We start from the raw sequence: 16,193 nt of genomic DNA, 5'->3' as shown, positions 1-16,193 counted from the left end.
CATGTGAGCTATCTAGAGGCCGGTAGAGCAACCTTCGCCTTCACCTTCACCTTCTTGAAATTCCCCCAGTCTCTTGTCAGCCTGATGATCAAGAGCTTTTCAGCCCTATTTTCTTTTAGATTTATATATATATATACTCATGATTTCAGAAGATATATATATATATATATATACATATTCTTCTTCAATTCAAGTAAAAAGAATTAAATATATACGATATTATATTTGTTTTTTTCCCAATCTTTCCTCCCCTTTTTTCCTCATATATATGTTGATTTATGATTAGAATACGAGGTAAAGGTGTTAGGAATATAGATTTTTCTGCTTCTCGAATGTACATTTGTTAATCTTTAAATTAAGGATTTGTAATTTTTAGGCTTACATATATTTTTGATCCCGTATTTTAGGTTATTTGACATTTTCGTCTTTTAACTTTTTAGATAGCATTTTAATCATACATTTATAATTTTCACAATCTAAGTCCCTTTCTTTTTTTTTTTTTTTCCTGAAATTCACCTTTCTCGCCGGTAAAATGCATTTGCATCCCACATGAACTATTAAAATTGGAGCTACTATTCCGATTAGCTTATTTTTTTTCAGCATCTTTGCCCTTCAACTTATTAGAGTAGTATTTTAATTTTATATTTTTTTAATTTCTTTTATTTCAATCCTTTTTTACTGGAGTTCACCTTCTCGCGGGTGAAAGTGAATTTCGACAAAAAATATAAAAATTAAAATATATATATACAACAGAAATACTACCAAAAAACTAAAGGACAAAAATGCTAACTAACCTAAATACAGGACATAGTAACTCATAATTTTTATTTATTAATCAAAGTTGAGAGGGGAGAGCACAAGTCCGAAAGCTCAAAAGCATTGGGGATCAAGTTCAGCCTGAAATTAAACAATGTCAGTGTTAACTAAGCATTGCTCCACTACAAGAAAATATAATATTACTGATAATTTTAAAATTTAGCACTAAAAATATATACTAGTGATCATAATTTTAATTCCATTATAACATAATTATTAATAACAAAAATTATACGTAAAGTTATTGCTATAAGTAATTAGCGACATACTATAATGACAACTTAGTGACTACATAAATATCTATAACGATAAAAAATAATTATTGTCATTAAATTGACCCTACAGTTTTTAATCACTAATTTTAACCGACCGATAATTTTTACAAAATAATTATGACTTATAAACTCTAATCATTGTATTTACAAAATATATTTTTTTTTCTCACAAACTTAGATACAATTAGTGATAATATTAAAATCATCGTTTGAACTTTCGTATTGGTAATATCTTTTTTGTTTCTTTTGTAGTGAGTTGTGATGAAAAATTCAAAAAGTCCATGACAAATTACTTTTTGCAACAGATAACGCGGATTAGAAATCGCAATCATGCCCATCGCAAACTATCTGCAACGGAAAATGTAAACTAATGACCACTTCCGTCGCAATGTTCACCATTTGAAAAAAAGAAAAACTGAACAATAAAGAATAAGCAAAAGCCGTATGTTACCACGGCAGATTGCAACTCAAAGACGAACAACGTTTGAAACGATGTATGACACAAACATATTCCGCCAAAAAAAAACGCTGAAAACCTTGCGACAGATTTGAGACGCTTTTTTGTTAAAAAAACAAAACACTGCAAATTTGCAACTTTTTTGAGACAGTTTTCCAATAATCAATCCGTTGCAAGTTTTATTTAATAGATTCCTGAAGAAATTTCTGCAGTGGAATTAATTAAGACAGATATTATGTGCTTCTAATAACTGGGTCCAATTATTGGGCCTGTTAATCCATTGAAGTCTGTTTTAGAAAGTTAGGAAGAGCGTGTGGGTTTCCAGGCCCAAATATAATATATTTATTTAAATATTTATATAGTATCTCCAATATTTCCTTTTTCTTTTTCTGTTTTTAGTAATAATGATTATATTAATACCTCAATAAATGAAGGAGCAAAAATTATTCTCTTACCTAAGTTTTAATATTATTGTTAAATTAATAAATACGTTTTTGTAAATGATCCAATTGATACCCGAATTTTTTTCATATACATCAAATTGATACATGAGTTTTTGAAAAGGTTTTGATGATGCTTGAGTTTTTTTTATAATTATCGAATAGATATCTATGTCTATTTTAAAATATTTTGTAAAGATAATTATATCCTTTATTCTAAAAATAGTTTCTCTCTCTCTTCTTTTTTTTTCATTTGAATCAAAATTAATCCTAATTAGTATTTATTTATTTATTTATCATAGAACATTCTTTGACTAAATAAACAATATGATTTAATTATAATAATAAAAGTATTAGTAAATTGTAATATATAAAAAATTTGTCCTTTACTGACACAAAAAATTAAAAATACACTTGATTGGGCCACTAGTTTCATAAATAAAAGGCTACAATTTTAAAACTAAAAAAATATAAAAATAAATATTAATTTTAATTACTTAAAGTTACAATATTTAGAAAATATAGTAGAATATAATTTTATTATTATAAAAAATTGCATAATAATAAATAATTAGATTGAGAAGTGTAAAGTTTATAATTTAAAACAATAGATAAAAATAAAATCGCCTTGATAAGATAGATAGTTATTAAAAAAAAATAAAAGAATAGATATAGGAGATGAGATTTTATATTTAATTTATAAAAATTAGAACTTAAGGAAAAGACTAGTGAAATTCTTTTTTTTATCTTAATATATTTATTTTCTTGAATTCTAATTTTTAAAAATTAAATCCAAAAAAATACTTTTTGCTTAAAATATTTTTAACCTTTATTTTTAAAAACATCACTTCCTACCCAATCTATTAAATGTTAATGCTAATTATTGAATGAAATCTTATATATACTAAACTAATTTACTATTATTACTCATTGTTATCATTTAAATTGTTATAATAATATAGTTTATTTAATCATAGCACTATGTTTGCTATAAATAAATGGATATATATAAAAGCTAAGTTAGATTAAAAGGGTAATTTTGTTATTATAAATGTTCTAAATAGAGATATGCATCTATTTGATTTTTATGTAAAAATTCAAGTACCAATTGGAGCATTTATAAAAACTTATGTATCAATTCGATATTTATTAAAAAAAAAAAAAAAAAAGCTCTTGTATCAATTTAACAATAACACTAGAATTCGAGTATTAAAATAAATTTTACTCATAAATTAAGTAATACATAAAGTCGATCAATTCACTGTTATAGCAAAGGCAATGAAATAATTACTATAAACTCACATAAAGTGAAATAAATACTCACATATCCGCAAAGCTCAAATATTTAACTTATTTATGTGACCTCAATTTTACCCACTAAATTAAAGCATCATTCATTGAGGAAATTAATGAAGTTTCTAATTACTTCAATTTTACGTCACTTTAAAACCCAGAAATTGATACTAATGTGTGGAAAATTGTAATTTTCATCCCCCAATTGTAGAAGAGTGATAATATTAGTCCTGTTATAATCAAATTTAGCAATTAAGTTCCGTAATTTTAGAAAATGCATATTAAGGACAAAATTTATTGAAAATTTTGAATATGACATGCAATTAACATGAGCCTGAAATCCAATGAATTTTATTCTTAATTTTACTATTTTTCATAAATTACAGAAATAAAATTAACATTTTTATAGAAATTACAATTTTTCTTACCAGTTTGTAATGCCAAGGTATGGTAGAAAACCCATGTTGCAAGTAGGAGTGCTAGGTTCGGGGAAAATATCATTGTCTTTAAAATGAAAAAAAAAAAAAAAAGGAAAGAGAGATAGAAAAGCAATGATGGGCTCAACAACTAATTCGGTGAGAAGGAGAACATAGGATTCTTTAATTTGTAAAACCATATATTCAAATACATACATAAATATTAATCATTATCCATCATAACAATAAGTAGGTCACAAATTATCATAAAGAAAATTAAATAATAATAATAATCATTATTGCATTTAATATCTTGATGTGGATGTTATAATTATTTCACTATTTATTGTAATTGATTATAGATAATTAAATTAGAGTAATCATGATTGACATTTGGATTACGCAATTATATATAGCTGCTCTTAACCAAATTAACTACATAAACTGCTTGGTTAAAAACAAAAGAAAAGAATTTACATGGTTCCACGTTCACTTAATTAGATCAATTTTACTAGAATAGATTTTTATAGCTTATAATGGAAGATCGTATATAAATTAATTATATATAGAGTGTTTATAAAATGTTATAAATTTATTTCTAATAAAATATGTATGCCAATTTTTTCTTTAAAGAAAATAAGAAAAATTAATATTATAATATTGGGTGAAATTTCAATCTCGACTCTGAACAAGGTAGAAGAAGGCGAGTAGACAAATATATTAATTAAATTCAACAACGATTAAATTGATACAAATCCTGAAAAACAGAAACATCAACATCCACAAACCGGAGAGATTTAAAATAAAATAAAATAAAAAAAAGGTTACAATTGAATAGAAACAAAAAAACAAAAATGATGGAGAAATCAAACTTCCTCTCTTCTTCCTCTCATGCAATCACCTCTGTTGCAACAATGTCTGTCGATCCATTTATTTTCGTCACAAATTAAATGTAATTGCCAACATCACTGCTATGATTCCAACTCCCTCGTGCATGCCACGCCCAACTCCACCGGACGAATCCGCCGGAGAATCGCCGCCAGCCACTGGGCTATCATCCGCCCCCGACTTCTTCTTGGTAGCCTTAGGCGCCGCTGGGGCCGGGGCCGCGGCCGGCGATGGCGTGCCAAAGATTTTCAAAGGAAGAAGCACTTTGTCCACCTGGTAAACCGCCAGTTGCCCGTCCGTATAGATGGTGTTAGCAACCGTGGCGTCATCCACCCCAGTGGAGATGTTAACCTGGTTGCTGGCGGTGGTGACGTTGAGCGGGTACTCCCCGGCTGCGCTGTCCCCGGCCTGAGTCCTGAGAGGGTTGCTGACGGTTTGGAACTGAGACATTGAGAGGAAAGTGGGGAGGATGTGGAACTGAACCAATGAGACCTTCTGCTGGTCGGATAAGGAGTTGAGGGTTCCGGCCTGGAGGGAAGAGAAGGCGTTGTCGGTGGGGGCGAAAAGGGTGAGGCCCTGGTTGGAGTTGTTGAGTTGGGTATTGATCTGATCGCCGACTTGGGTGATCTGGAAGAGACGGATGAGGGTGGTGAACTGGCCAGCCTTCTCGAGGATCTTGGTTATGTTGGTAGGACCCGACGGGCCGGGGGCCGGCGTTTGAGCTAGGGTTGTGGAGGATCGGAGGAGGAGGAGGAGGAGTGTAGTGAGTAATGGTAGAGAGAAATGGATGTTGTCCATTGGTAGGAGTGTGAGTGTGAGTTTGAATGTTTAGACGTAAGAAGAGAGGGGGGGTTTTATATATGGAGAATTGATTGAGAGAGGATACGATAGTGTTAGGTGAGGTGGTGTTCGTGTTATAGTTAGAAAATGTGATGGGATATCAGAATTGGTGAAGGGTTATGCAAAATTATTGCTTACAAGAATTTGATTGAAAAGCACATCCCATACATCACCTTCTGAATTTCAAAACATGTATCCACTATTCTTTTTTTCTTTCTCCTATTGTGTTTAATTAGTATGTGTCAAATGTATAAATTATTTGTTCAAGTTTAATTTCACTTGTTATCTATAATTAATTAATTGTGATATACTAATAATATATATATATATCCCAGTCTAAGTTGTTTATTAAATGACCCAAAACTCGCATATAAAGCATTCTTTACAACTCAGCTCAAATGCGAGTATATTATATAAACTCGTTATGACCATATAATTAGAATTGTATCTATAATTTAATGCATTTAATCACACAACCCGATCATATCTGTAAATATATATTTGCCATGCCTCAGATATGACCTTGGGCTATCCTAGCTTTCCTTGCGCATAACATCAAGACGATTTTATTGATTTAAGTATCAAAGTGCTAAAATCGATATTGTTCTAATGCTATTTTTAAATGTATTTTGTCTTGGAGGCCTATATGGAGATTATTTGACGATAATTAGATCTGATTGTTTAATAACTGAGGACTTCACTATATTTATACTCAACTAAAGTATTTGAAAATATTATTGTACGGAGTTTATTAAATTGTATTGTGCATTGATTAATGAAAATGATTTCATGTAGAATTTCAAAAGCATCGGATAGTTATAGAAAAACATATTTAATAGCTTTTTATAGCAATCAAGGCTGCCAAACTAGTTTTATTTTGTTGAAGAGACCATTTTGTCCCTCAATTACTCTATTAATATAGAGTATAACTACGCCCAAAATACTGAGTAAGGGTAGTTTGGAAAATAACTAATTACAATCATCTTAAATAGTTGGTAGATCAACTATATATTACCGTAATTCACATGATACCATGAAATTAATCTTGAACAGCCGTTTTCATAGAAGAATTGTCCGAACCATATAATTTTGTGTCCTAAAATCCTTTTTTTTTACATTTCTGTACACATTTAAATTTGTATAAAATAATTTCTGACACTAAATTCTCAGTATAACTACTATTATAATGAAATGAGATATTAATATCGAAGGTGATAGATTTTGCTTGGGAACGCAGGAAAAATAGAAGAATAATAGATGAGGCAAGTGGGATGAGGTGCAGATTTGTATGATTGCTTGGGTTTTACGTTGTACATATGGTATATATTTCTGTACTGTAATGAAGTTTGCAGCAGACTTTTGAAGCAAGTCTCTATGATGCGTTGCTCTCTTTTATTTCACACTCATGCTTCCTCATTATGGATTACAGCCTGTCGGATGGGAAATATTTTAATTATATAATAAATATATTAATACGTAATTGATCGATAATTTGAAAAAATTATGTAATTAATTGTGTTCGGTTAAATTTGATTTGAGTATAATTTTTTGTCAAATATTTGTAAGAGTCTCCTACCTAGCTAACCTTGCATTTAACGTATAACTAATTATATTTAGATCCCTTCTAAATAAGTGGATTATTTTGGCTAATTTTGTTTTATTGAGGTTTTTAAATTTTGAGACTATTAAATTACAAAGATTTATTGCTTATCATATGAATTCATGTTATTTCATTAATTTTTTTTAGAAGAAATAGTCAGATTAGGTAATCAACAGTAGCAAAGTAGTGATTACTGATTAATATGGCACTAGAAGTTCACTAGATTATGTTAAGAAAATCTATTTCCAGACGAGTTATAGTTCAGATTTGAATTAATTATATAGTAAGTGTTTTATATTTTATTTGAAAAAAAAAATTACTATGGGCTATAATTAAATTGACTACATATTAAAATAGTAGTAAATTAATTAATTATGATTAAATAATATAAAAACTTAAATTATTCACCATGAAAATTATTCTTGCCATGGTTGTGAATTGTACCAAATGTTTTTGCCATGACTAAAATATTTTAGTTACACTCGTAAAAAAACCACAACAACAACCGTTGCATGGTTGTGGTCAATGATATTTAGTACGACTGTTTATTTTTAACCATGACTATTTGCTAAATTCCTTCTGTATTTGTTATATCATTCACAAACAGTTTAAACGGTCGTTTGAGCAACTGTGAGTTGTGGTTGCCGATCTTCGTGACCCTGTGCTGTCTCTCAAATGGATCTAGCCCCCAAAGCCTTATATAATTTATCTCTCTGTTATATATTTATCTGTTGTTATAAATTACTTCTGTGTAATTTTATTTTGTATTATTAGTCTGTAATTTTAAGGATTTAAAACCCACCATTGGTTAACTACTATGACCCAATCCCTTAAGCTAATGTTCTGGACATTTGGCAAGTGAAAATTCAACCTTAAATAAAATAATAAGAAATTCTTTAATACCTAACTAAAAGTTAAGTTTCACGAACTCTTGGAAATTCTCTTCGTCACTAAATGAGGGGGGGAAACAAAAGAAATACTCCATCTCTCGTTTATATGATTTAGAGAATAGTTTAGAATTAATTTAATTAAGTCACCATCAGGATTTCATTTGATGCGTACAGTGTTGGTTAGGTCAAATCAAGTGGGATTGAGGTCACCATTCCAGATTGAATTGCAGGTCAATTTAATTTAAAATTTGATCCAATCATTATAAAAGTGACATTTCAACAGAAAAATTAAGGCGTCGGTGATTGAATCAAAACTTGATATTGAAGAAATTATGAAGCCCCCACCCCCAGCCCACTTTATTTTTTTTAATCACATGAATATATCAATATTAAAATAAATTAAATAAATATATATAAAGTGAGATAAATATTTAAATAATATAAATTATTAATATAAAATAAAATAATTAGTTACACATTGAGGTGTTAATGGATAAAGTAAAATGAATCTGGATTGGGCCCTAGGTATTATAATATTCATTGAGTTTGGGTACGGATCTTCAATCCATTGACACATCTACTGACATATTTTATCAAAGTCGAATTCATGATTTCGAACTTATTAATTGAACATAAAACTTTAATCATTATGCTAAGGCCGGATTTTGGGTAGAGAATATGGACGCCCACTAGCCCAGTGGTATATAGATACCGGGCCATATTAAGGGGGGCTAAGCTTTTCTGCCATGTTTTCAGTTGGGCTTCAAATTGAGATATTCATGAGGTACCTATACCGTATAACATTCCTATTCAAGTACTTTTGATTTTGAACATATCAGTCGTGTTAGCACGTTATTTTAATTATGTATATAATAAGTAATTTTTTTATTTTAAAATATATTATAAATAAGAATACCTATATAAACCAACAAATTACTATTTAAGAAAAAAAAAATGAACGTAAGGTATTATTAGCCAAAAAACAAAAATTTTGTGTAATTAGTGTTCAAATAACGTGGAGCTACTCTTGTAAAAGAAAAAAATCGCCGTGTCATATTTATCGTAAGAGTATAACTGTCATATTTCATAATTGGTGCAGTGACGTCATTAGCAACCGTCTATGAGTATGAGGTATTTTTTTTTATATTTTTATAGATATTATAAAATAAAAATATTGTATAAACTAACAAATCGCATTTCAAGAAATAAAAGAAAATCTTGATTTTTTTTTTTTGTGTCATTCTTTTTCCATTATTGTCAAAGGAAGTACTGTATTTAATTAGTTTCCAATATTAATCTTGAATTTCATTTATACAAAAAAAAATAAAAAATTATTCGATAATCAATTCAAATATATATATATATATATATAAACATTTTTATCTATGAAATATAATATTGGGATAATTATTTTTTTTCGATAAAGGTAATTATCCCTTCATTGAATTTAGAGTTTTAAAGAAGGGATAATTATATCTCTCATGTGCAGTAGGGTGCAATTACACGTAGATTTTCTGTGATTCGAAAAATTATATTTAGCATATTTGAGATTTGTTTCTATCTAACAAATAAATTCATCCATTAATTAAAATTCACCGAATTTACATATCTTAATAAAAAAAGTTGAATAAAAATTTACATTTAATCATAATTGATTTATTACGATGCTGGAACCATAATGAAAAAGAAATCTTACCGTAATGTAAATAAAGGTAAGGCACATTAAACCAAAAAAAAAAAAGAAAAATCTAAAATGTAATATCCAGTTCATATATATCTTTCCATTCTGGAGGATAATTGCCATGACTCATTGCAATCACTATTTAGTCTGTGAAAACAAAAGAATAATATTTTAATTCTTGCAGTTCCTTAAGGGACTTATCTACTATTCTTATGTGCTTTTTTTTTAAAAAATAAATTTAATTCATTATATTATTTAATATATTTAAACTTAAAATAATAAATTTAGAGATGAATTTATCTATACATATGGTGAGACTCGAATTCATAATTCTGAACTAATTGAGAGATTTCAACTTCAATTATTAGATTAAAATATTATTTATAGAAAGGAGTGAAATGTTCAAATTAATTCACAAATTCACGGGATAAATGATGAATCCTATCATACACAAAATTCTAGCATCATTCGACTTGGCACGACACCTTGAGAGTGAACCTTAATTAGGATTGATGACATTATTGGTCCAAACAAGGATTGTAGCAATACCAATCCAGTCCTTATCTTCATAGGTCAATTTTATTTTTATTTTTTTTTGCACCAAAAAATTCAAATTATAAATTTACGTCGAGCTAGTATCAAAATACTCAATTTTATAACAAATTGGATTGTGCTATCAAAATATTATTATATAATAGCTAGGAGTCTAGATATTCTCGTATCAATAATATCGAGAAAGCACGATCCATCTCAATTAATATATTATCTTTATACATGACAAGTGAATTTAAGAAATCGATTAATATATCAATAAATAAACAAACTATAAATAACAAGGGCTTAATAAATCATAAATATACTCGGATAAAATAAAATAAGCATTGATTATATATTTAGTATAATATGAATTCATAAATTTAAATTTATTCTTAAAACTTCAATTTTAACCATTAGATCAAAATTCCGGTGGACTGTGGATGACATGTTGAAACCCATAAAAGTATAGGAAAGTGCAAACCTAAAGAATCGAACTATATTTTGTCATAAAATGTAAGGGGTGATGAGGAGTTGTTGGGACAGTGATGGGATAATAATGGGGTTAAGTAAACATAACCACTATACCAAATTCCTCACCGACAAATCAAAGTGCTGCCCAACCCTCATTGTTTTTCAGTCAACTTTAGATACTGAAAAATATCCCATTCTCCGCATATGTGGACTTCATTTTTCGCCATAGTTTATGAAATTTTAGTTCCTACTCGATTCGATTGAATTTGAACTAATTATATGATAATTATAATATATTTATCATATGATTGAGGTATAGTTAAGGATATACGAACTAAGCACATAACAAATGTAATACATTTACAATGTGATTGATTTGGTTCGACTAGACCTGATTCGAGCAAAAATTTTGTATTCATTTTTCAGAATTAAGTAATATACATATATGTATGCTACTATAAAAACAATTTTATTGTTATACCAACTTTTGAATATTTAAATTTATCCTTTTAATTCATTTCACGGCTGTAATAAAAATTTTATTTTCCTTAATAAATTTATTGAGATATATCCCTTAAAACGTGCACACTCCCCAATTTTTGACAGACCAACCCATTAATAAAAAAAAATTAATTATAATTTTGAGTGTACTAGCAGTAATTTTATCAAAATGAAACAAAAGATTAAAAGGGAAAAAAAGAAGTTGAAAATGATAGATATAGAAGCAGTCCAAACTCTTTAAATATTAGTAACACTACCCAATAGCTCCATCTACGATTTATTCCTCACTGCAATATTAAACATTAAAATAATATTACATAATTATGTCAAAAGTAACACACCCTTATCTCAATATTTTAGTACCATTGTTTCTTTTTTTTTTCTTTTTTTATAATAATAACAGTAATTACATAATTGCATCAACGTCTCAATATAATCCGATTACAAAGAAGAATGAATTATAATAAATTAACGTAAAATAAGATAAATATTCATAGATTTGATAGAATCGAGCCCATAATTTTGTATTTGATCATATAACCTCCTTTTTTTATAGTAAATTTCATACGCCCTGGTCTCGCATTCAAATTATTCATACGGTATCGGCTTTAATTACACAGATACGTCGATTTTTATTTCATCTTCATTTTTTCACACTATATATTGCAATTACTGAAAACTATTTCCTTAATTCTACCCACAAAAAGAAAAAAAAATACATTTCGTTAATTGACTACACAATAGAAAATACAATATTTGATATGGTTATTTGTCATGAAAAAATAAAATAATCGTAACAAATAATCATTGGCCACGGTCATGCAATGTTGTCGGTTGTGGTATCTGTGAAGGTGGTTAAAATTTTTTTCATGGCTAATAATTTTTTTTGATGGAAAATTTATATTTTTACATTACTTTTATTTTATTATTATCAATAAAAATTATTTATTATGACTTTTAATCGGTAATTATTACAATATAGTGAATAATTACTTTTTTTCTAGTGCTATGTATATCCAGAAAGGTCGTCACACGAATTGGATTCTAGCTATGGATCAAAAGAACACTTATGTTCTTGATTTTATCATATGAAGGGAAAGTTTGTCGTGACACTACATCATGAGACAATAATTTTATTTATAAGAAGGCCAAGTTCAGACAAGTGACAAATCTCTAATGTGGTACTAATTAAGTAACTATTTCTTTCCTGCAATTAATTAATTAATTCCCCCTAGCTTGCTTTCATATTAGGACAAATATTAATTTTACACAATACGGTCAATTATTTGATTTCCAACCAAAAAAGAATATAAATGTACAAGTTAACCTCGTAAATCCATCAAATAATAAACATATCTTTATGAGTTTGATTTTGTTAAGAGGATTTGGGGAATTATGTTCTCCGGAAAATTAATAAATTTATTGAATTTTATTTAGATAGTTTGCATTTGAATCTTGAATATATATATTTTAAGTGAAAGCGATCAATTATGATTTATTAAATACATTAATTATAATTATTAATATTAAATATTATATCTAAAACAACAATCGATAATTATAACAATCATATACTAATTAAAGTAGAATAATATCCCACATGTTGTTGGAATTTGGATCATAATTTTAATATTATGGAACCTCAATTTTGTCAATTGAATTAGACCTGATTGATATTTGAATCTTGACTATCATTGGTTGAAAAAGCAAATAAAAAAAAATAGAAAAAGGGTTCAATGAATTCGGAACAAATCTTTGTTCTGATACGAGGGAACTACTTCTGGTAATAATTATCTTTTTTTTTTTCTCTCTAAAAAATACTATCTTCAAATTGTCGAGATTTTATTTTTAATTTGGTGCCAATCTTGATCTATATGAATATATAATAATTTCAATAATTGTACCTAATTTTCTTATAAATGAGGATTAATTATTTTTTGTATCCATCTTGGAACATGGATATAATAATGCCATCTACCTCTCTCTGCCTTCAGATAAGCTTTAATTTTATAGATATTTATATATTGCACTAAATGTTAAAAACTATAAGTTGTTGAACTGCATTTATATTGGAAGATGACACATCTTCCTCACTCCCTCCAATTTGTTTTTTTTTTTAAATAATAATAATTGATGAAGAGAAATTAATAAAATTTTAAAAACTAATCAAAATATTGGACCTAAACGAAAACACTAAAATAAAAAAAAAAAAAAAGTCTGCTGAAAATTGAGAAAATCAAAGAAGCATTGAATATAGGTAGAATGGATGTAATTTTGGCTAGAACAAGAACGCTCGTAATAATAATACTGAGGATTTAAATTTTCTTCAAAGAGGCGATCGTGCATATAGGTAAATTATCTCGTAACTCTTTTCGACTTTAACCGTTTGAGATTATATAATCAAATTACGCATTTGAAATACTATATTTTGTGTTTATGTCGATCCAAATACTTATTAATACTTATTTTATAAGCGTACATAAAAAATAAAAAAAAATGGGCATACATAATTTCTTCGTCTTCTAATAATGTTGGGGAAAATGGTGAAGTTTGGTCACTTAATTTCCAGATGACCACTTTTGTGAAAGGGACAGAAATGTATTCCTATTTTGTTTCTTTCTATGTTTATGTTAGATTGGATTTATATTACGTGCCATAAGAGTGATTACTAGCCATGGCAATCAATACTTTCCAAAACCTAAATATGATTAGGTTCTTGATTATTAAATGTTATCCAAATTAATTAGATCAAACAATCTGATGTATTAACTTTAATCAAAATATTTACGGTAATTCTCAACTATGCTCTAAGTATTTGACATGATTTTTGCAATATAATAATAATATAATTATTGCAATATAAAATTAGACGTAGCTCAAAATTACCTTTTTCCTTTTTTGGGAAAATTGTGGAAACCAGATGAAGCTCTATCTTTTTCTTTTTAACTATGGGTAATTAATTTTGTGTTTTTTTTTTACCTACACATAAAATTAAAAAGTTAAATTCATTTTGATCTCCTATAATATGAAAAAATATCAAAAGCCCCTTATGAAAACTTAAATATAAAAAACATCCCTATATTATAAACAATGACTCACACACCTCCTGATCAACTTGGGCCTATTTTTTAAGGACAATGACTAAAACGCCCCTGCATATATAAAGAAATTTTTTATATTTATATAGTATATTATATAAATTTTAATTAAAATATTATATTTAACATTTCTAATATCACAAATTTTTCCTCAATAGAGTGGCAAATCATAAAAAATAAAAAATAAATATAAAAATGGTTTTGGTATATGTAACAATTATTCGAGTGTGGGCAGCGCAAGTGCAGACACTTGGAACGTGACCCTCGTCTGTCCTTCACCACACACTACTGCTCCATTCCTCGACCCTCGCAGTCGCAGGTAGTCATCAAATCATCTTCTTTTCCCTCAACTTTTTCGACAAAAAGATTCCACCCACCATATCTAATTGGTAATTAACAAATATTTCATTATCGTCGCTATTACTTGTCCTTGCCAAAATATTGAAAAATTCCTAACCGAACAATCCCACTACATTTCTTATATATTTCGTGTTAATATATGTTCCATGAGTCTTGAGATAGTGATAGGATAATAGACGTGGTTCAAGTGAGGATTGCACTTATTTCTTTTTTTTATTTCAATCATATGAGTTTGTTTGATGTATTATTTGTTTTTATCATAATTTTTAAATATTTTTCATTTTACATGAAAATCTCACAAATTAATTCTTAAAAAGCGCTTCGTTAGATAAGTGAAGTTTTTTGGCTTATCGTTCATCCGGTACTCGTTATCTATGAGAATATATTATTCATAATTGATTATCATATTTATATATTAGATAAAAAAAAATATATAAAATCATTTTACAATAAACTATCCAAAGTATTTAATCACTGAGCAAATTTATTGGGCTTGTCTCGCCGGCAGATTTAGTAGTGGTTTCCATCTTAATGTTTAAATGATCCTTGTGACAATGTTAATTATTCTATAAAATTAAGGTAGGGACATGAATGTCTCTCGTGAATATGTTGCTAATTAAGGTAACATATTTTAACAAGCTTCACTCCAAACTATTTAGGATTTGTTCACATTTTCTAAGAGCTTAAGTACGATTTGATCCATGATTTTATTTCAATTTTTATGATTTTTTAATTAATTAAAAATATTTTTATCTCTATCTCCATTTTGATCGCCTTTTTTTTTAAAAAAAAAAATTGAGAATATCTCGTGTATCACATGAGATAATATAATTATATGGGGATAATAGTATTTTATCCTCTTTTAAAACAATATTTAATGGACAAAGAATCCATGTGAACTAAAAAAAAGACTACTCGAGTTTCGGAAGTAACTTGATTTTGTATCAATTTTATGATCTTCTCTACCAATAATCTATCAATATATCTCCATCTCTCATTTTTTTCCCCATCTTTCTTTGATGGGAATCTCTTGCGTATCACATGAGTTGATATAACTATATAGCATTTGACTTGGGTTAATCTACTGAAAATCGTGCTAAAATTTATATCTCTATTTTAAGCTTAAACAAAAAAAAGGTTTGAATCTGCAGTATTTAATTTGAGTAGTTCCGACTCGGATCCAATTCAATCAAAGTTATAATATATATATAGACTCACCGTGACTAATAAATCATTTTTAATTTTGTAGTTCACGTGAAGTTATACAGTAAGAAGAATCTATAAATGTCCTTTCATCATGCTTCAAATACTACTTTCGCCAACCTAGCGTTTTTTACGGCCTTAAGTCTTTTTTCTTTACGATCAATCTAATTAAGGTATCGAAAGACAATCTTTAGGGTCTATCTAAATATTTGACACGATTTTGTATACAAAATTCAAATATCTGCGGGAAAAAAAATATTTTTAAAATTGCATATTTATTTCCTAAAATAATCATTAATATTATGAAATTGTAGTACGTACGCTTGGTGTGACTGACCTAATTGTAATTATCATCTTCAGCTTGCCCCCTTTCGCAATTATCAAGAGTGTTAAAAAATAATCAAATGAAATTATGTCCGTAAACTAT

The 16,193-nt window shown here is 28.0% G+C and overlaps 1 protein-coding gene across 1 annotated transcript; it reads right to left on the bottom strand.

Moving 5' to 3' along the window:
* Positions 1 to 4,405: 4,405 nt before the first annotated feature.
* Positions 4,406 to 5,434, bottom strand: FLA12 (FASCICLIN-like arabinogalactan-protein 12). Its single transcript, XM_011091015.3, has one exon. It carries the CDS (start codon positions 5,381 to 5,383, stop codon positions 4,637 to 4,639), a length of 747 nt encoding a protein of 248 aa, XP_011089317.1. The 5' UTR covers positions 5,384 to 5,434; the 3' UTR covers positions 4,406 to 4,636.
* Positions 5,435 to 16,193: the final 10,759 nt, after the last annotated feature.

Source organism: Sesamum indicum, linkage group LG9 (genome assembly GCF_026168435.1).
Source record: "Sesamum indicum cultivar Baizhima isolate 11 linkage group LG9, ASM2616843v1, whole genome shotgun sequence".
Lineage (NCBI taxonomy): Eukaryota > Viridiplantae > Streptophyta > Magnoliopsida > Lamiales > Pedaliaceae > Sesamum > Sesamum indicum.
Note: the sequence above shows the minus strand (reverse complement) of the source record. Positions and strands in the feature narration are given on the sequence as shown.